The sequence below is a fragment of the Electrophorus electricus genome, chromosome 5 (genome assembly GCF_013358815.1).
Source record: "Electrophorus electricus isolate fEleEle1 chromosome 5, fEleEle1.pri, whole genome shotgun sequence".
NCBI lineage: Eukaryota > Metazoa > Chordata > Actinopteri > Gymnotiformes > Gymnotidae > Electrophorus > Electrophorus electricus.
In genome coordinates, this window is record NC_049539.1 from 11,014,837 (window position 1) to 11,034,959 (window position 20,123).

Consider the following 20,123-nt stretch of genomic DNA (forward strand, 5'->3'; position numbering starts at 1 on the left):
TATTATTCCTCGGAATAATAATAATAGTAATAATAATAATACTTATTATTATTATTATTATTATTATTATTATTATTATTATTATTATTATTATTATTATACAATTGAAATTTACAACAGGTATGGAATATGGTACAGATAAATAGACCTTCGTTTAAATCAGTAATAAACTAATTTCGAACTAGAGGCTGAGTCCCTTTCAAGACAGTAGATTCATGGACACCATTTTCATATTTAAATTGGAATGGAAATCGCTGATAATCCTCAGCGAAATATAATCACAGACGCCCTCTGCTGCTGTTTTTACTGCAAACAAACACGGCACGTCGCCAGTGGCAACACTCAAACAAATACCATGTAAAGCAAAAGGACATTAACTTCAGGAACTTTATTACTAGAATTATTATTTGAAAATGGTATTATTATTCCTAATGTTCAAAATGTTTACGAAAATTTTGCAATCGTTGTAAGAGAAGGTCCGTCTTTCGTTTTCTCACTGTTGTCGTTGTCATTTAATATAAACAAAACGAGCTCCTAAAATGAGTTCTCCCCTTTCTACGCTGAGGAAAACCAGACGGGCTCCCCTACCGTGTAGCGAAAGCGGACGGTAAGTTCTCTAAATAATCAGAGTAAAGCCCCTTCGTGTAATCACAATAAACCCTGCTTGAAATAATAGCGAAATCTTTTGACATCTCTATGACAGTGAAAGACGAGTCTATAAAGAAACAACTTGCGAAGGTAGGCCAAAAGCTATTTGCTTACTCTGTGTTACTGTTCATAAAAAGACAAGAACATATATAAAAGTCTGAAAGTGCAATATCTGTCTTATTGCACTTTTAGAATATGAGGCTTCATTGCTTAGGGAGTGTTTCCCTCAGAGTCAACCAACTTCTGAGGTCACAGACAGTGTCTCCATTGTCAAATCAAAGATTGCCCTGAAAAGGAATCCCAAAGATGGTAATTTTCAAAGACATTAACTTCCGAGTGTTTTGTATAAAACATTTTAAATGTTAAAAAAGCACAGCAGTCTTTCAACTTGTCTTTGGACTGCCTTTGGACTGTAACTGTCAGGAGTGTTTTCTGACAAATCTATTTTTTAACTTCCATATTTCTCATGTGTCCCAGTTAAGTAGTTTCTAATTTAGTAGCAACCCTAAAGAAGCAGGTTCCTTTCATGTCACACATTATTATCATACTTTCAGAGCTACAACCAGGAATTTTAGAATCAAATCAACATTTGCGCCACTGGCACAGAAACATAACTGAATTTTCTAAACTGTGGAAGAGCAGTAATCATTCCATATTCCTAGGTTCTGAATGCCAAAAAACAAAAAACAAAACCACAACAACCCCTCACCCATAAATAGATTTGAAAGACTCAAAGGTGTGTAAGCGGTGAATTATAAAACCTAATTTGCTTGGCAAATAAAGCAATTTGTTGTTACCCTAAAGAATCATCACACGCATACAATACACTGGCTTTTTCCAAAAAGTTCTGTATGATTTTGTGACTGCGACATTGAGTGTGCAAGCTTGGTGATGCAGGCTCTGCACCCAGCAATCTGGAGCTGATGTCAAGCATGATGCAGAAACTAGGGCAGCTGGAGAGGAAGTTGAAGGCCCAAGCCCTGAACATCGACAGCAAGGTACACGTGTAGCAGACCCCCTGTGACTCACAACTGCTCTGCCCTGACATCCAGAAGCCCAACTCAGACTCAGCTCACAGATCCTTGGCCACAGCCCCTACCGCAGAGCAAGGAAAAGCAGGCGTTTGCTTCCTGCCATGTTGAAATCCCCCAGCAGACCATGTAAAAGAATTTTCTTGTTGCATATAAGAAGATGAGCTAATAGAACCTTTCATATAGCATCCAGCTCAACCACGATCAACCAAAGAAGTAATGGTATGTAAGCATAATAAATAACAGTGATATAGACTCCCAAAGCAAATGCACCCGATCATTTTGTAATCTTTCGTGCTCTTCCATGAATTTACAAAGATTTATGTCATGATATTTTTATTTATTTATTTATATTTGTTTCAAAAGGCTAGAAGAATAGCAGTGCTGGAAGAGAAACTTAGGTTACTGCAAGGTAATAATATACCTTCACGTTGATATTGCACATAGCTATTGCTAGTATAATTACTTATTTATTATAAAGCTAACTTACTTAACACTTGGCGTTTTATTTCAATATTCAGGCACAAATACATAATACAGTACACACTCACATGTTCATGGATACATATTAATATACAATAACACTGACATCCTGTAATTAGACCAAAATATTTGCAGATAATTTACATAAAATGTAGATGTCAGACAGTTTCCTGGGTGATTTAGGACAAAGTGTTTAGGTTTTCCTACTTGGGGGATGAAAATCTAACAGATCAAGTTTCTGGACTTTGCACACTATTATAATCTACTAATATTAAGTCACTGATATAGACTACAGTTGATGCTATCCTCTTACAATTACATTTACATTAGTGGCATTTAGCAGATGCTCTCATCCATATGAACTTAAAAAAGTGTATTGTCATTTACTCATAGAATGTATCCTAGCCAGTACAGTAGGTTAGCATTCAAGATAAAATTGAACTAAAATACTGTTGAAATACAGGGATCAATGCTGATGCCTAGAAGTGCAAAATACATATGAGCTCTATCTCAGACAACAATAATATCAAACTATATTGTTTTTATTGCACTTATCTTTGCCTGAGATGGAGCTTATACGTGTTTTGCACTTTCAACAGTATTCTAGTTCCTCTTGAAGCTTTTTGCTTGAGCTTTCAACTCCAATCAAAAGATGTATGGAAAACATATTTTCCTTGTGTGGATGTAGAGAAAAAACAAGGAGAGAAGCAGGAAGAAGAAGAAGGACTAGCTAGAATGTGCCACAAGCTTCAAAACCAAGTCTGGGAAATGGAGGTGGGTCAGTATGGTGGAGCGCACAGGACGATGTCAGACACGCATCCATTCGTCAGCACTACCCCGTGCACTGCAGCATGCCTTGTGCTGTAATGCGTTTGTTCTTTTTTAAAATTTCTTTCAATAACAGCCTCCCTGAAAGGTGGTGGGGTCTGTTATATGGAGAGTTCTTGTTTTTTTCAGGAATTTCTGAATGACTATGGAATGATCTGGGTTGGAAGCGGCGAGCAGCATGACATAGAGGATGAAATGCAGCCAGGGCATGAGCGTCCTGACAGCTCAGGACACCTGCTGTGGCAGCCAGGTGTTATATTATAAAGTTCTGTTGGAGAAGGGAAAAAAACAGTAATTCTATATTTTTAAGCTGCACTTAGGTCAGAATGACTTCTAGAATCTTATCAGTTTGGCCCTTCACAGGGGCATCTGTGGTTGGGAGGATCTCCGTGAACTTTGACCAGGTTCTGAGGAACATCCAGGACCTGAACATCCTGGCTGGGGAGGGGGCCTCCTACGTGACCTCCATTCCCGGTGGAGCCAGACTGAGCCAGCGGTCCAGTGTACCTCTGTGGCTCTTCAAGAATGGCATCATGATGTTTGACGGGCCCTTCCGCCCCTACCAGGATCTCAGTGCTCAGGTGATAATAAAGCTCAGTGTTAAGTTTAGCTCATTACTCACTGTGGCACTGTGTCTGGCAGACCTGTATAGTTTTAACATTAACAGATTATTAAAAACTGTTAACTAAATATACAGTGAAATGTGGTAGGACAGTCATTTTAATAAGTTCTTGAATGTGGTTTAATGTGCTGTACTTGGGTTGGAAAAAGCTGTGTGTATTTAATCTGTCATTTCTCTCACTGTTTATGGTCTCCCAGCAATTCATGCAAGACTTGATGGATGGGTATTTTCCTTCAGAGCTTCAGAGAAGGTTTCCTGATGGTGTGGTCTTTCAGGTGTGTGTTTTTATGTCAATAAAGCATTACAATAGTGACTGTGATAAATGACTGTAGCCATGTATTTGCCCAATACTGGCCCTTTATTATGGAAAGGTTTCTAACTTACTGAGCAGTATAAGTCATTAAATATTCATTTAAATTATTGTTTTGACTGCTAAAGTTAGTATTATATTTTTAGTTTAAAAATACCAAAACAATTTATCAAAGGCAGCAGTGTTTACCCAATCTGACAGTTTACTGCTGCTTCCATCTAATTTCCATCAGCTTTACTGATGCTTGTTTTTCTCTGTATCAACATGTTAGGTATTAGTCAGATGATTCCTCTTAATGATGTGCCATAGTATCTGTCACAGTTTGTTTGTCCAAACTACACAGCACCTAGACTTCCTTTATCTCATCGTACAGATTCATGACAAACGGGGGGAGGAGTTCCCTGCAGTGCGACACGGGGCAGAGTTCCCTGGGCGGGGTCATGTCGTCAGAGGTTCAGATGAGCAGCTAGAGTTCCACAGAGAGGAGGCCTCCAACACCCTGCTGGACCTGAGCCACATACAGTTTCAAGGTAACCATCACCTTCCCCTCTCGCAGGGTGTAAAAGACATACATACAGCTAACGGATGAGTGATGGCGTTCCAGCAAGAACCGTTATCCAAACTAAGAAGAGCATTGTCATGTGCAGGTGTAACTTGATTGCTTGGGTGAAAAAAAAACAAAAAACATGTTATCAGTATTTGATATGATCATGTCAGCAAGGCACATTTGAACCCACAGTAATACTCTGAGGCCTTTATGACTACAGATCCTGAGTTTGGGTTGGGTGTAACTCTGGCTGGACATATTACAAAAAATACAAAAACATTGGATTTTCTGTTGATTCCCTGCTGTATTTGGTCCTGATAATAAGATGAATGTGAAGGCTTACAACTTTCCGCTGCCCGGCTCTGATCTTTAGGTACTCCTTAAGGTCCTAAGCAGCTATATCAAGTGTGTTATAGAAGAGCTAGAACAAAACTTTTCACAGATGTATATTTCCAGGAGGCTGATTTTACTCCTGAGTGTCTAGTATGTGTGCATGTTTCTAACTGCTGCTCTGTGTGATTTAAAAGGCAGAAAGCTGTCGATGGAACAGTTCCTTAAGAAGCTACCAAAGAGTGTGGTGAAAGCAGGCAAAGTGATCAATATTCGCTCCTCACTGAAAACCCATCTGGAGGTAATTGACTCTTAACATCAAGAAGGGTTGTGTGTGTGCAGAGTGGTAAATCTCTTCAACTCTGGTAACTGGAAAACTTCCAAAACCATCCAGAATCATTTGCTCTGAAAGGAGTGGTGTTCTCTTCACATGGAATTTTGTGTTTGTGTTGTATTTTAAAATGGAACATATTGCAATAAGTTGTTAACACATTCATAACAAATCTAAATAGAAAATGTAAATAACTAAAATTTTAAAACCCGTCTGTTTCTGCATTGACGGTAGGGTTATGCTGATGGTGCCAAGATCCATTCAGTGACTGTTGTAGAAACACCTGTGCTACAGGCTCTAAGAGAGAGGTATCCAAGTTTTGCTTTGCTAATCACCAATGAAAACATTGTAAACTTACAGCAGTGACCGTGACACTGGTTTAGGTGTCATAAGAGGAACAAGGCTAAGCAGCTTCTTGTTTCATTAAAGCCTGGAGTCCAGCAATGCAGGCCACTTAACATCCAAGACTGAGTTCACCACCTTGCGGGTGAAGTCTGAAGATGGAGAAAAGACCTTCATTCTGAAAATGCTCTTCTCTGAGACCATTGGACACCTACGGCAATACCTGGATGCCCACAGGTGGAGTGAGGCAGTCTTAAGTAGCAAAACTCAATTCCTGCAATGCAGAATTACCTCTGCTAAAAGCTCTAGTGTTAAAACACGAGTCACTTCTATGGTGTTCATGTGTGTTAAATAAACAGAGTAGGCATATTTTTGCTGTATATACATGGCATGTTTTGTTATGTGTCATGCAGCTCAATAGCACATAATGAATCTTCTTCTTATGCTTTGCCACAGAGGGCCAGGCTGTTCTTCTTATAACATCATAACTGCGTTCCCTCAGCATTGCTATAGTGATGACACCCAAACCCTCCTAGCCTGCGGTCTGACTTCAAATGCCACGCTACTACTGCGGCCCCACCAAGTGACATCACTGGCCACTACCACATAAACTAGAATCAACACCCTTTTTTAAAGATGCATGAGAGGTTTTGTTTGCTTTAAGGATTACATTAGTAATGCCATCTCCTTAATTTCAATTTTACTTGGCTGTGTTGGTAGTCCACACTTTTGTCTCCACACACTCTGTAAGCAGGGTGACCGGGGCTGTAAAAATGCACATTCATTCTGAATGTTCACATAAATAATTTCTCTGTTGATATACCAGGCAACAGAGTGTCTGCTTGGCCATGTGGCTTTGCCCAAAAAACTTTTAAGATGCTCAGCAGTATTGTGGGCTTGATCAATTCAGAATAGGCAGTGGAAGGCTGTTGGACATGAAATCATCCACCCACATATGCATTACGGCCCCAGCTTGAAAGGGACGATGCAAGATTTTAAATATATGTTTTAAGAGCATTTTAAATAAATGAAATCATCATGTTTATGTGGCTATGATTAGAAATGAGACTCCAAATAAAACAAAATGCATTGTGTACATTTAATGTTGAGTGTGCCAGCTGTTTGTACAATTTAGCTGTTTGCTGCTTCTTGGAATTGCTATACACTTCATTAGAAACAGTTTATGTATGTATTTATTTATTTACTTATTTAATATTATATATATATATATATATATATATATATATATATATATATATATATATATATATATATATATATATATATATATATATATATATATAACCTACACTGACTTGTCACTCTATACTATATTACAGGTGTATAACTACACACTATAGCCTTTCTGTTTCCACCTGACCATTCTTGGCTTCTGACCACTGCTGGCTAGATATTATTTGGGTGTTAGAGGATTCTCAACACTAGTGGCATGGTCTTGAGTGCATCGGGCACATCTGTGTTGTGTTACACTTGTCAAATGTCACTGCTGCGTTGAGAATAGTCCACTACCCAAAAATATCCAACTAATAAGGGTCTTGCACTGAGAAACAGGCCATCGATGCCAAGTGTCGGAGAACAAATTGTGCCTGGCAACAGACAGGCTTGTACACCCATAAAGCGTTTCCAATAAATAAACATCTCTAAGAAAGCGATGACGGGTGACATTATATCCCTTCATTTAGCTCTCAATAACACAGCATATTGTGTTCTCAAAGATCACTGGCCAAAGCACAGCAAGGGCTCTAATACCATCACCTTAAATGCAGACACAGGAGCCATATTCTTCTAGGATTACGGGGGGAAAATACAGTGTTAGCAAAAACAAGTAAAGTGAAACTTTATGAGCCTGGGAAAATGAATTAAAAATCTCACGCCTTGGTCCATGACAATCACAAAAGGTTCAAGAGAAAAAAGGCTTTATTTCTAAAAGGAATATAAACTCAAAAACATCATATATACATTTGTAGTGTTGCAGGGTTTGTAGGGTTGAGGGTATACTAGGCATACTTGGCTGGTTACATTAAAAGTAGAACCAGAACTGTACTAGAGTTTCTTATTATGTTAATTCAGAAATATTTCTCTTGAACCTGGCACTTGCTTGTAGCACTATTCTCCACAGTACTTCCCCTTCCAATTTATAGAAGGAACATCTTAATACTGCTGTGCTTTCAAATGAAAGGTGTGACATCATAGTACACAGAATATACGTATTTGTATTTACAAATTAATGAAAACTTTATTGGGGGGGGGGGACAGAACTTATTAATGGTGGTGTTCAAATGCACAGGTATGTAAAAGCCCTACTAGAAAGAGTGACTGTGATTATGTTACTAGTTTATACATTGTTTAGCAGTTGCGTACTTGTCTGGCATACTGAACCAAATCCATCCATCCTATTCACAGGGCAGGGCAAACTACCTATTGCCAGTATAAATGAATACCTTTCCTTGCTGATGTAAATGAATGCTAACAGGTATGACAGCCAAAACTGATCATAATTAGCTTTCACCCATTGTTAAGAACAGCAGTTGTAGGTTCACAGCTAGCATTCACTAGCATTCAAAAAAGTGTCAGCCATTTGGTGATAAACTGACCAATACTGAGACGCTCCAGAGCGTCCTTCATTGTGTCAAATGTAATATGACATTGTTTCTGATGCACTGAATTAAAAAAAAAAAAAAAGCTTACTGCCTTTCAACAGATCAACACTACAGCAGGAAGACTGCCTCCTCAGAGTCATGGGCACCGTTATCCTTTAAGTCCCTCTACTTTAGTTAGCTTGTTTGTGTAGCATCAAGAAATCAACATAAAAGGGCTTGAAACTTGAAATGCGTTAGATGGGATGGAATGTTTCGACAAAGATGGAAAGCTTTCAAAAACCAACCGCTATTCTCTCGCCTGTCAAGATGCCTCATAAATGACTTTATTGAAGCCACTCTAACTGCAATAACAGGTACACATATCATGTATATAATAATCTGTGGACTTTGGATTGTCAGTAAAGGCACAGCATGTTTCACTTAGCACAGGTGGGATAGGTGAGTCAGGTGAGAAGACATGTAGTGTTCATCCCATGCTCATGCTAATCTGAGGTGGCAGACATAAGACGTTATGTCTGACAAATGCAAAGCTACACATGCCGCCATCTTAAATAATGGCACGTTGGTCTCTGTCCTCATGTTTCCACAACTCCAAAAGAAAAGGGGGAGAAAAAAACCCAAAAAAAACCCTATTTGTCAGTTGATTATCAACCACATTATTCTTTCCCATCTACATGAGAATGACAGCATCACATAACACTGTTTCTACTAGGCAAAAAAATGTTTAAAATGGCCAGAGGATTTAGAAAAATAGCTTTATATATGTCCTTAGTATAAAAATAGGCCACTGTAGTGTCATTAGCATTAGTGTAGTTAGCCCTTTAGAACAGGAGAAGCAGGAGCGTGCTCTGTTCATTCCTGCCAGCGATTCTGGTATACAGCGTTTCCGAATGAAGGCACCTGAGTCTTGGCTGTGGGGCCATAGAACGTTTAGGTCCATCTGTAATGGTGCTGGGTCATTGGGTGGTGCAGTTGTCACCCATGTCCTGGGCGTAGCGGTTGGAGACGGTGGTCCGTAGTTCCTCTACATCATGGCGGAGCTGTAGTGCCTCCTGCAGTTTCCTCTGCAAAACTGCAGAACTGCACCAGTCCTCACACACCTCCGACACTGTAGGAGCTGCTGCAATGGAAAGACACACACACACACATTAATGCACAGACAAATATGTTGGCACATTCATGTAAATCAATTTAAGCCAGTTCAGAAGATTAAACATTACTTTCTATTTTATACCAGATTTTTTTTTTTTACTGTGAATTTCATGAATTAATCCTGTTAAGTGGATTCATGTCCTGAAATGACTTTGAACTGATAGAAAGTTCAACTCTGCACCCACATGCACCAGTTATGCTAAACCCAGTTACCATCCTCCAAAACAGCCAGTTACTGTGAATGTGTACACACACACACACACACACACACACACACACACACACACACACACACACACGAGAAAAAAAAGAAGCAAAAAAAAATAAAATCGCAGATCATGGGCCAGAAAAGGAATTTAGCATTCAACTTTCTCACTGCCATGAAATTCATAGCAGCTAGTCAACCAAAGCACAGAATGTGATTTTAGCAGACAGCAGAACTGGACTGCACTGCCCGTCAGCACACACGTGAAGCCTGTTCTATTTAGAGAATATCTACCCAAAAACAAAAAAAACAAAAAACAAAAACACCCACCCTTCCAGGGCAGCTGTACTCCTTAAGAAAACAAGGTCTGTTGAGAGTACCCGTGTGTGTGTGTGTGTGTATACTCACAGCTGATCCCTAGCAAAAGAGAGAGGTTGGGGTCGTGGCCCTGTGCTCTCTGGGTCAGGACGCTGCAGAGCGAGCGCAGGTCTCTCAGGCAAGCTGCCATCTCCCTGTGGAGCTGCTGGGTGAGGCAGCCCACACTCGGCTGCAGCGTGGAGGCCATTTCCGAGCCCACCGGCCCCTCCACTGCCTGCAGACGCTCCCGCAGACTCACACTCTGCTCCATCAGGTCCTGGTTCTGTGTCGAGAGCTGAAACACAGACACGCACACACACACACATGCACGCAAAGCATGTGTATATGCAGGTGTGCTGAATGATAATCCAGCTGTATTACAACATAAAATTATGAGAATACAGCCACTGGATTTTACTAGTGGTAATAAATAATTACAATAAGATTATAAACTCTAAGAAAATAAGGAAGAAAATTAAATGGTCTTGTGTGTTGTTCAACACCGTGCTGTGTGTTCGAGTGAGTCCATGTTGTGTGCAATAGCAAGTTCTGTGCATGTTGCATGTAACACCAAGTTCTCTGTGTGTTGTGCATCATAGCAAGTCCTCTGTGCTGTGCACATGTGCACTGTGCTTCTTACCTCCTTCATCGCAGTGCGTAGCTGGTGCAGCTCCTGCTGTTTGGAGTCCAGCTCCTCTCTGAGAGCCTGGCTACTGCTCTCCTCCTCACCCAGGTGCTGCTGCACGCTCTGTAGGGAACACACATGTACACATGCACACCATTTAAACACAGGGATGTTTAACAAATGCATGTCAATTCAAAAACATACATGCACTTTCTTAAAAAAACTTAAATACAAATATTAAATACAATATTGCTAGAGTGGAAAAGACGACAGTGAACATTTTTTTCATTTTCTTTTTTTTTTAAAGTGCATGATCCCTACTACCCTTCATTCACAAGTAGCAGGGTTATGTCTGGTCATATTGAAGTATGCCTTTTATGCATACCCTGATCTGAGAGCCAAGATGTTCCATCATCCTTAATTGTTTCTCAATAACCTGAAAGAGCAACATATGTTTAGTCAGCGTCTATGCATCAAAAACTTAAACCAAACTCCAAAGTTGCTGTACTATTTGATAATGAGACACACTGTCTGGAAGCTTCACCTTTTTGAGCCTCTGTTGTTCACCCTTTAAAGCCGTGTTCTCCTCTCGGAGCTTCTCCGTGTCCAGAGAGGGTAACCGAGCGCCGTCTTCAAGCCCCTCCTGTACTCTCGTCTGGAGACTGACAATAGACATATTCATCAAATACTAAAACACTAGCTAAGAGAATTACTTCAGGTCTTATTTACTATAGCAGACTCTCAGTGGACCAACTGTGTACATAAATGCCATTACAGTTTGGTGGCACTGCCTTAAACACTTGGGACAGCCTTCCACTCACTATATGTTGCTGGAACTTTTGCACATTTCTTTGTGTAACATGTAATTTGTGCCTCAGTCGGTGTTGTCGCAGGGTTTTTATATTTGCATACAATTGTTTGTACAGATGCTCACGGTACCTTCCACTGCTTAAAAACTGCCTCGGAGTAGGAAGTAGACTTGTGGAGGTCCACAGTTTTTTTTTTCTTGTGTATTGACTGAGCTGTAAGATTTTCCCATGGTGTCAAGGGCAAACTGCTCTTGCTCTAAAGGTAGGCCCTTAAATATGCCAAAAGGTCCACTCCCAAATAACTTTTTATTATGACATATTGCAAATGTATTATGCATTCAAACACATTAAAAACACTTGTTAGCCTTTGATTAGTCTGCACTGCTCTGAGCAACATTATTTACATTTGTGAGAAAGCTCTAACAGCTTTTTTACAACTTTTTTACAATTTACTGGAGCGTTTATTTGTATATCCAAGCGATACTGTGCATCCCATGTATGTGTGTACGTAAACATACATATGCATATGTATTTTACCTGGTAACCGTGGTGAGCAGCTCCCTCTCCCTGCGTCTCTGCTCTTCTAGCTGGCTATCTTTGGCGCGAGTGGCTGACCGTGCCTCCTCCAGGCAAGCCTCCAGCTCTGCCACTGTGTGCTGCAGCTCCTCCACCTTCTGCTCCGCGGCCTCCAGCTGACACAAACAACCAAATGCAACACCGCGCTCAGACTCCAACAGGGGGTGCTCAGGGTGAGTCAAACACACACCACCTAGTGCACTATGGAATGTTAAAGGGTTAATGGCTACGACGATGCTTCCATGTTGCCCGAACATCTACACAAGGACACATACACACAGCCTGTAATGTACGGAGAAATAAGACACATTTGATGTGAATTCAGTTACCTTATTTAATCAGTCACCTTATTTAATCTTTTTGCATATCAAGCCTTATTGTCTAGATATTAGGCATGATACTTAGTAAATTCTATGAACAACTGAGCAAATACTAATATGTAATGCATGTAAATACAAGAGTGAGGAATGAGAGTCTAGACAGGCAGCTCTTGGCAGTGTAAAGGCTTAAACTGGTCATGTGTTTGTTTAGTTAACAAAAAACAGACGAAAACTGGCCGTGCGGAGTGAGGGCGGGCGGGGTGGTGGTGATCGCGGTGGGCGGCACCTGTTTCCTCTGACTCCGGTGGTCTTCCATGGTGGGCAGGTCGGCCAGGTAACGCTCCAGGGTCTCGATGCGCTGCTGCTTCTCACGGCTCTGCTCCGCCTCCTTCTGGCACTTCTTCTTCAGGTTACTGATGTGCTTGTCTCGGTTGCGGATCTTGGGACACAGGACACAGCACACTCAGGATGCACAGAGATGGCGTTCCCCGTTCAGAGCAGCAAAGGGGCACGAAGGAGCCATTTCTGCAGACGAGGCCATAATGATTTTAGCACTGCCGGGGTAAGTGCCAAAAGCACTAGCACCTCAAGGACCATCACAGAACAATAGAATAACTTTCAACACTTGGGAAGTTCCAAAAGGTGTGGTGATTATGTGGAGGAAGCCATAAAATGCAAGGCAAAGCACTTCGCGGATTGTTTTTAAATCCTTATGTAGAAATTTACTCCATTTAAGCATATGTGCTGTGCAGTACTGAAGCGGACCAGCTGTTCTTTGCTGTGCTGTACTGAAACATATGAGCCGAGCTGTACTGAAGCATATGGGCTATGCTGCTGTGACTATGCTCACCCTCTCCTCCTGTTTCTTCAGCTCCTCTGCATGCTTCTCCACACTCTCCTTGAGAGCATCGCTCAGACGCCGCGTCTCCGCCTCCACAGCTCCCAGACGCCGCTCCGCCTCCACCTTCTCCTGGGCGAAGGAGTCGCTACACTCTGCAAACTGGGTGCGCAGGAAGGCATTCTCCCGCTGTGCCTCCTGCCAAACACACCGTGCCCTTACTGCGTGCAGCACAGACACTCAATCTGCTCACCCACAGCAGTGGTGAAGTGCATTTTAGTTCAAGCCTAGACTAGGCTTGATTTTTTTTCCTCACTTCCAAATGATTCAGAGACAAAGAAGCAAAGAAAATTGTCTAGACTGCTTAATGAAAAATTTGCCATGTAGAGTAACCTACCAAAGTTAAATGATAGTGATCAGTCTTTAAAGGTCTACATTGTATTCTTTGCATAAAATATTACATAATGGTACATATATGAAAAAAAGGTACCCAAAGACAGCAGACATTGTTAAATTTAACACACAATTTTACTGTTTTTTCCCCCCAATTTAAAAGCATTCTTTACAAAAGCCATCTGAAAAAACACATTTGGTGTTGTTTTTCAAAAGGCACATTAGAGAGAGCAAATGGAGAACCTTCAAGAACAAATAAGACCAAAATGGAAATTTATGGCTTTGTTGCAAAGCAGGAGTGCTTCAATCTGTTATAGTGGCCAAGACAAGGGGCAGATCTCAATCTGATGTCAGGATTCAGATGTACAAAGCTAACTGAAACATTCTAAAAGACTTGCAGCTGCAAGTAGAGCTGAAAGTATTGATAAATATTAATTCACAAAAAAATCTTTATTAATATTCAAATTGTTGGGACATGCGTGTTGGTAAAATGGGGAAAAATCCTGTTTTTACTCCACATTGTAACAACATGTCAAAAAGGTTCAAGTGGGGTAAATACTTATGCAAGGCACTGTATATTAATTTTTTTTTAAATATGCAAAAATCTCAAAATCCATATGTGGGAAAACAGCCCTCATTGTCTCACCAATCAATGTCAAAAGGAATGTAGCTCATAGGAGTGGTTAGAGAGCTCTTAGACATTGATCATTTAACCCTATGGGTCCAACAATCAATCATGGTACCACTGTTCTCTCCCACCACTTCCTCCATAGAGAGTCTATTTATAACCTCTCCATCAAAAGCTTCTCCAAATGCCTGCCATAGCCTGTGAGTGTAGGTGTGCTCTGTTCACTGACCTGGAGCCTTAAGAGGCAGACATCAGTGAGGGGGGCTCCACGACCCATGAGGGCTCCGTGTATCTGTAGCTCACTCTCTCGCAGACGTTGCTCCATCTGACAGAGCTGCTGTTTCTGTCTACAACCGCACAGTTCAGCACATACAACATCAACAAGGAAAGACAAGAAGCACTGTCCCTTTGGACCAGATAGGCCGAGACGAATGTTATTAATAAAAGAAAAGTGTGACATCACAAATCTAAAATGTAGTTTTAATGCGAAAACCTATATCGCTGGCTGCATCACTGGTTGAGCAGCTTCAGCAACTAAAGAAACCACTGTTAAACCTTTCTGTCCAATGTCAAAAATGATTTCTAAGCACTGGAGACAGAAGAAGCTGAATCAGACTGGTGCAATACCTCTCAATGATGAGCTCCTTCTCCTTCAGGAGGCCTTCACTGGCTTTCACCGCCGCCTCCCACTGACTGCTCTCTGCCTGTAGTGGGGGCGGGTACAGGGAGGGGTGGTAATGCCCTCTCCCACCTGCCACCAGCTGCAAATAGAGGGCACAGTTAGGAATGCCAGTGGTGCTAATAAATTCTAATCTATCAGGGACTAGTTAATATTGATGAGTACTGAGCGTGTTCGTTTTCTTCTTGCACCATTAGTATTTCCGTGTACTGTATTAAAATTAGACATTTTACTTTTTTCAACATGTGAACACAGTTATTAGCTATGTAGTTTACCCTCTCATTTTTTTCACTGAAAAGAAAAGGTCATTTTCTGGGTGGTGATTTTCTCTTTGGCTACCTCAGTTGAAGATGCGATGGACACTGTGCAGTGAAGAACCCTTCAATATTTACAGAAGCACGTGGAAATGACAGGACAACAGTGGTGGTCCATGCATGTTTGAAGCTGAGTTAGATCCAGTATTAGAAGATATTTGTGTTTTTTCAATGACATTGTTAAACAGTCCAATTTTAAAAGGTATCACTGCAATTCACTGAAATCCACTGGATCCTTCCAGCCAATCTTTTGTCAGTGTGGCCCTGAATGTGTTTTGTTTATTTAAACAAATAGATTTGAGAGTGATCCAACAACTGGTATTCTTATTACTGGCACTGCCCTGTTAACCATGGTCCCATTAAAGGCCACTGTTTGGTTTATTTTTCTGGATATATTTTATTTTAAAGCTTTCTGAGTCCACTGGTCAGAAGTCCAGAAATTTTGACTGGCCAATTATGTTTGGTATGCAAGTTGAAACATGTGAAATAACCGTGGCAGCAGTGCAGGCTGTGCAGGTAGGAGTGTTTATTCCGGTGTGGTGGAATGTTTGCATCATGTGTCACCACTCGCCACAACAACGGAAATTTAACATTTTATAATTTCCTGCCTGGTAGGCCCAATAACAAGTCACATTTGTTTAGAACTTTAAGGAAAATTTGGTATTGCTTGCTTTGTTTCCTTTAAATAGTCCACTCCTACTTTTCATTAGTTGGGACTGACATTAAGTGACCTCTCTGAATGTGTGTATCAGTTTGAGTGAGTGAGTGAGAGAGAGAAGAGAGGAGAGTGAGTAAGAGCATGAGAGAGAAACTCCTGATACGTAGGCGAAGCAGCCTTGATAGTAGTGATCCCCTCACTTTCAACAGGATCCCCAATATAAATCACATGCCTCATTAAAGGACACATGTGGTGCATGTGTACGTTGTGAGCTCTCACCTGTATCTGCTCCAGCTGCAACCGGAGGTTCTCCACCTTCTGGTTGTGCTGCTGCCAGCTGGCCAGCTCACCACCCCGTCCCTGCAGAGGGGGATCACAGCTCCCTAGGACCAGCTGCTCCAGGCCCAACCCGGCCCTGGCAGAAGCCCCAGGCCCTGGGTGAACACCCCTTTTCCCATAGCAGTCCGAGGAGCATGAGAGCCCCACCCTGGCTTCAGGCAGCACCTTGTACATCTGTCCTAGGGTCGCAGTGTATGGATCAGTCCGGCATTCAGCCGCTTCCCCGAGGCCAGTCATGTGCAGCTGCATCCGGACATCCGGGCTGAAGCCTCCCAGCAGGGCAGACTGGTTCAACGTGGGCTCTACAGTGGGCATCTCGAACCGGTGCCCGTCATCCAACCGAGTCTGATCCGCACCGGGGAAGAGGGAGTGATCTAAGCCATTGACGAGACTGCGGTAGCGGCTGAGACAGTCCTGTTGGGCTGCGCCTCCTTCCACCACTGGCCCGCCTTGTGCCTCCAGGTTTGGAGAGGAAGCGGACTTGGATAGCGAGGATTTGGAACTGGAGGAGCTGGAGCGAGTGGAGTAAGCCTGCCCATCATCAGTGGCCCGCGCCTGGGGCTTGGTGACCGGGGTTCCTGCTGTGGAGGGCATGACATGGGCAGTGGGGATGGGGACCTGGCTGCGGATAGGCTGGAAGGATGGACTACTCCTGGAGCTGCACACCTCTTTCAGGAAGAGAGAAGTCATAATATAAGCACATTTAGAAGCCATACACATTTACCACATTGTAGGTGTTTGCCTAAAAACACCTCTTCATGGCTTTTTAACCATACAATCCCACACCTTAGAAGATTAAAGGAATAGCCAGCCAATAAGTGGATTCTCATTCATCACATGCATTGGTATTAAAGCCTAATTCTTCCATCAGCCAATACAGCATGGGATGGATCTAAAAATCTCCATTGTTTTCCTGCTCCAACAGGCCTGATCCACCCCATCAGTGAGTTGCCAAGCCCTCAAATAGCTGAGTCAGGAGAGCAGCCCACAGTCTGCAAGCTTCCAGCCCTCCCTGAGCCTGGCACCACTGTGCGGCATTAGCAGCCATGTCAGGCCAGATTTCATAGAGAAAAACAGAGACTGTATTCTGCAAGGTTTGTAAACCAGGAATACAGATAAATTCACAAACCCGGCTAAGACAGTGTTGCCAGCAATCAGCGGCAGGAGTAACTGTTAGGAGGGCCAACAGTATAACGTGAGAACTAAGGGAAAACCTTAATCAGGGAAAAGAAAGACTTCTCTTTATTAGAACTTTAGTGAGATTTGTATAGAATTTAAACATGGACCAAACTCATGAGACACCACTATGACATGCACAAAACACCACTTTGTCATTGTATTATAGCATATCTTGATAGCGATATGCCTTGCAATGATGCCCATAGCAAGCGTGTGTGCACTTGTGCGCACACACACTCAAAGATTTGTCACAGGACTCCTTTGCATACTGCAGACTTCTGCTCTATCGGTATCACAAAGGTCAGAATTGCAATAATGATTAACAAGCAATACATTGTGTATCTCTAGACACAACATTTTAAAAACAGCTGTTGAAGATTGGTAAATATCTGTGACGCCAAGCTTACAAAAGACATGGTGAAAGCACACATATTCCACACAACTCACCTTATATTCACCAGCACAAACAGAAACACCAATACACAGCATTTCCATGCCTTGCCCAGTGAGCTGCAGCACACATCACACTCATTCTAATTCTGTCCCACTGCATTTCAATGCTTTAGATTTTTCACCTGTGTCAAACCAACCCTATCCTTCAAAGCACAACTGTCAAGCCCAGACAAGGCAAGACTGTAATGTTAGAATAGAGTTAAGCTACTTTTCCCTAATGTTCTATTAGTGTGCACATGCAGAAAGGTTACATGTATTTATAGAGTAGTTTCATATTGCAGTGAGATGTGCCACCGCTGTCCTATTTAAACCCACTTCCTAGTACCTTGTTGTCATAAACATGTAACAAGGAGATGAATATGAAATTGGAAACTGCAGGGTTTTGCATGTTCTCCCTCAGGGTACTTTTTAAAGTAATCCCCTATTTCCAACACATGCTCAGGACATGTTTAAACAACGCTCTGAAGGAAGGTGGATGCTTACTTTAGACTCATTTTTGGTGCAAGTCAGTCTCATTGCATTTCTTACAAGAAGTACAGACTGGTAACTGCATTTGGGACACCTGGACACCCCTCATAAATGCAGTGGTAGTGTTTAACAAAGGTAAAGTAAAGTGAAGCTCGGGCTTGTAAGTCTGCACAGTATGCAAAACTTGTGGTGTCAGGAATCTTTATGAAAACATAGCATTAAGGGGTTAAATGATCATGACTGACCTCTTGCAAGACTTTTGCCTTAATAATATACATTTGTAAAAGTTCTTGCAAAATACAATAAATAACCAGAACTGTGTTGCCAGTACATACATTTAAAGAGACTGTTGCGCTGTATTAAGAACACAAACAATAAGTGTCTTGTGACAAACCGCAGAGGGCCTATTCAGCTCTACCTTGTGAACTATATTCTCATTCCAATGCAGTAGAACAGCTAATCCATCAGCCTTATGGGTCAGATTGGAAAAAGAAAAGCTCCAGCTGGGATATCTGGGCTTAGAATATAATACGCACTTCCAGCCCTCTCACTGAGCATGATGACATCATCTCTATATAAAACTACCATGAGCTACAGATGCCTAAAAACAGCCAACAGGATATTACTGTCTCCTCCAAACCAAGAGGCTACTCTGTCGTTTCCCTCCCTGAAACAGCCAGTGGAATAGTTGGGCTCAAGGGTGCAGCCCCAGCCAGAAACCAAAATCAGACCATGTCACTTTCAAAACACTGAACATCACAGGCACCAGACATCCATTCAAGGGATACATAACTAGGCATGGCAATGTGTTGACACTAGCCGTTGCAGGGTACAAATTCATCTCACCTTCGGTGCTGTCGGAGGCTGTAGCACCCAGGTCTGCGTCCACACTATCAACTCTGCTAAGCTGCCAGCCAAAACGGCTCTGGAACTTCTCTGAGACAGCTGGTGTCTGGAATTCCATGTCTGAATGTCCAAGTACACCATACAATGAACAACATTGTGCTGACGGTAAATGGTTAAGGTTGACTGACCAAGTTATTCCTGCACTGCTGTGAACATTTACCTGTTGGTCTGGAGCTTTGATATCTTGATGATGTTGTCATTCCAGACTCACCTGCACATGGAAAGGGCAGGGTAATGATTCAAAAGTTAGACTAGAAGACACTGGCAGACATGAGGACAGCTATTTGGACTGGGTCATAATGTGGTGCGCAATGTCACACATGACATCATGCCTAAACACACATCTTAATGAAAACTCAAATGCCAAATTTTTAGTGGAGAGATGTGGTGCAACTATGCTAGTTTAGGACAAACAAGTAATGGCAGACAAAGGGGAATATCTTCAGCAAATGCTGACACTGCAAGGTCAATCAAATGGGTCAGTTTAGCTACAGATGCCCAGATCTAACACTTACTCAAAGTAGCACTGGTACATACTAGCTAAACTTTAAACAAATCTTGAGACAGTTAAATGCAGACAACGTTAGCTCTAGCTATTTAGCTAGGTTAGCTACTATGTCAGACCTGCATTTGTCATAAAGATAGATCGCCTATTGACTGCTTTAATCTGAACGACCAAGTTAGCTAGCGTTAGGTTTTAAACATATTAACCTAACTAGAGTGTCACATTGTTCATATATGGTTTAATTATGCATATTTAACAAGCTCCCCAGCTAATTACACATGAAAATAGATTGATATTGGGGGTAATACTTTCAACACAACCTTAGCTAACTTAACTAGCTGGGTTAGCTAGTTAGCTAGCTAGCTAAACTAGGCTAGTTACGTGGGTAAGATAGCAAACTGGAAAGCATGCAACTCTAATCATTACAAGAATTGCGTGTTACTAACAAAAACATAGGCAAAATAACATACCTGGACATCACAAGATAAAAGGTTGTTCGCTAACTATATAAATTAAATAACAATCTAACAACTTGGCACTACTTGCGGCGTTTGTTCTAAAATTGCCAACAACTGCCGTTATTTGTTATTGAAAACAAAGTGGACTTTTCCAACGAATACGCTGTT

At 41.7% G+C, this 20,123-nt stretch overlaps 2 protein-coding genes across 6 annotated transcripts; one reads left to right on the forward strand and one right to left on the reverse strand.

Annotated features, from left to right (window-relative positions):
- The first annotated feature begins 348 nt into the window (after positions 1–348).
- Positions 349–6,575, forward strand: ubxn11 (UBX domain protein 11). 3 transcript variants are annotated; one of them, XM_027005366.2, is made up of 14 exons: positions 349–607; positions 704–738; positions 841–957; positions 1,546–1,646; positions 2,046–2,091; positions 2,851–2,936; positions 3,120–3,240; positions 3,354–3,571; positions 3,810–3,887; positions 4,296–4,452; positions 4,997–5,100; positions 5,365–5,438; positions 5,560–5,709; positions 5,929–6,575. In XM_027005366.2, the coding sequence occupies exons 1-14, from the start codon at positions 540–542 to the stop codon at positions 6,080–6,082; spliced, it is 1,509 nt and encodes a 502-aa protein (XP_026861167.2). In that variant the 5' UTR covers positions 349–539; the 3' UTR covers positions 6,083–6,575. The 3 variants fall into 3 exon arrangements, with proteins under 3 accessions (XP_026861167.2, XP_026861169.2, XP_035382295.1); XM_035526402.1 differs by lacking the exon at positions 841–957 and having other exon boundaries at positions 373–416; positions 566–607; XM_027005368.2 differs by lacking the exon at positions 841–957.
- An 817-nt stretch (positions 6,576–7,392) lies between these two features.
- cep85 (centrosomal protein 85) lies at positions 7,393–20,114 on the reverse strand. Of its 3 annotated transcripts, none has more exons than XM_027005351.2 (14): positions 19,968–20,114; positions 19,153–19,203; positions 18,933–19,052; positions 15,927–16,654; positions 14,624–14,757; positions 14,226–14,343; positions 12,988–13,173; positions 12,424–12,576; positions 11,779–11,933; positions 10,977–11,094; positions 10,818–10,868; positions 10,448–10,555; positions 9,859–10,102; positions 7,393–9,210 (listed from the first exon to the last, which is right to left on the reverse strand). In XM_027005351.2, exons 2-14 carry the CDS (start codon positions 19,190–19,192, stop codon positions 9,050–9,052), a joined length of 2,316 nt encoding a protein of 771 aa, XP_026861152.2. In that variant the 5' UTR covers positions 19,193–19,203; positions 19,968–20,114; the 3' UTR covers positions 7,393–9,049. The 3 variants fall into 3 exon arrangements, with proteins under 3 accessions (XP_026861152.2, XP_026861151.2, XP_026861153.2); XM_027005350.2 differs by having other exon boundaries at positions 7,393–9,213; XM_027005352.2 differs by lacking the exons at positions 18,933–19,052; positions 19,153–19,203; positions 19,968–20,114 and adding an exon at positions 17,613–18,901 and having other exon boundaries at positions 7,393–9,213.
- Between the last annotated feature and the right edge of the window lie 9 nt (positions 20,115–20,123).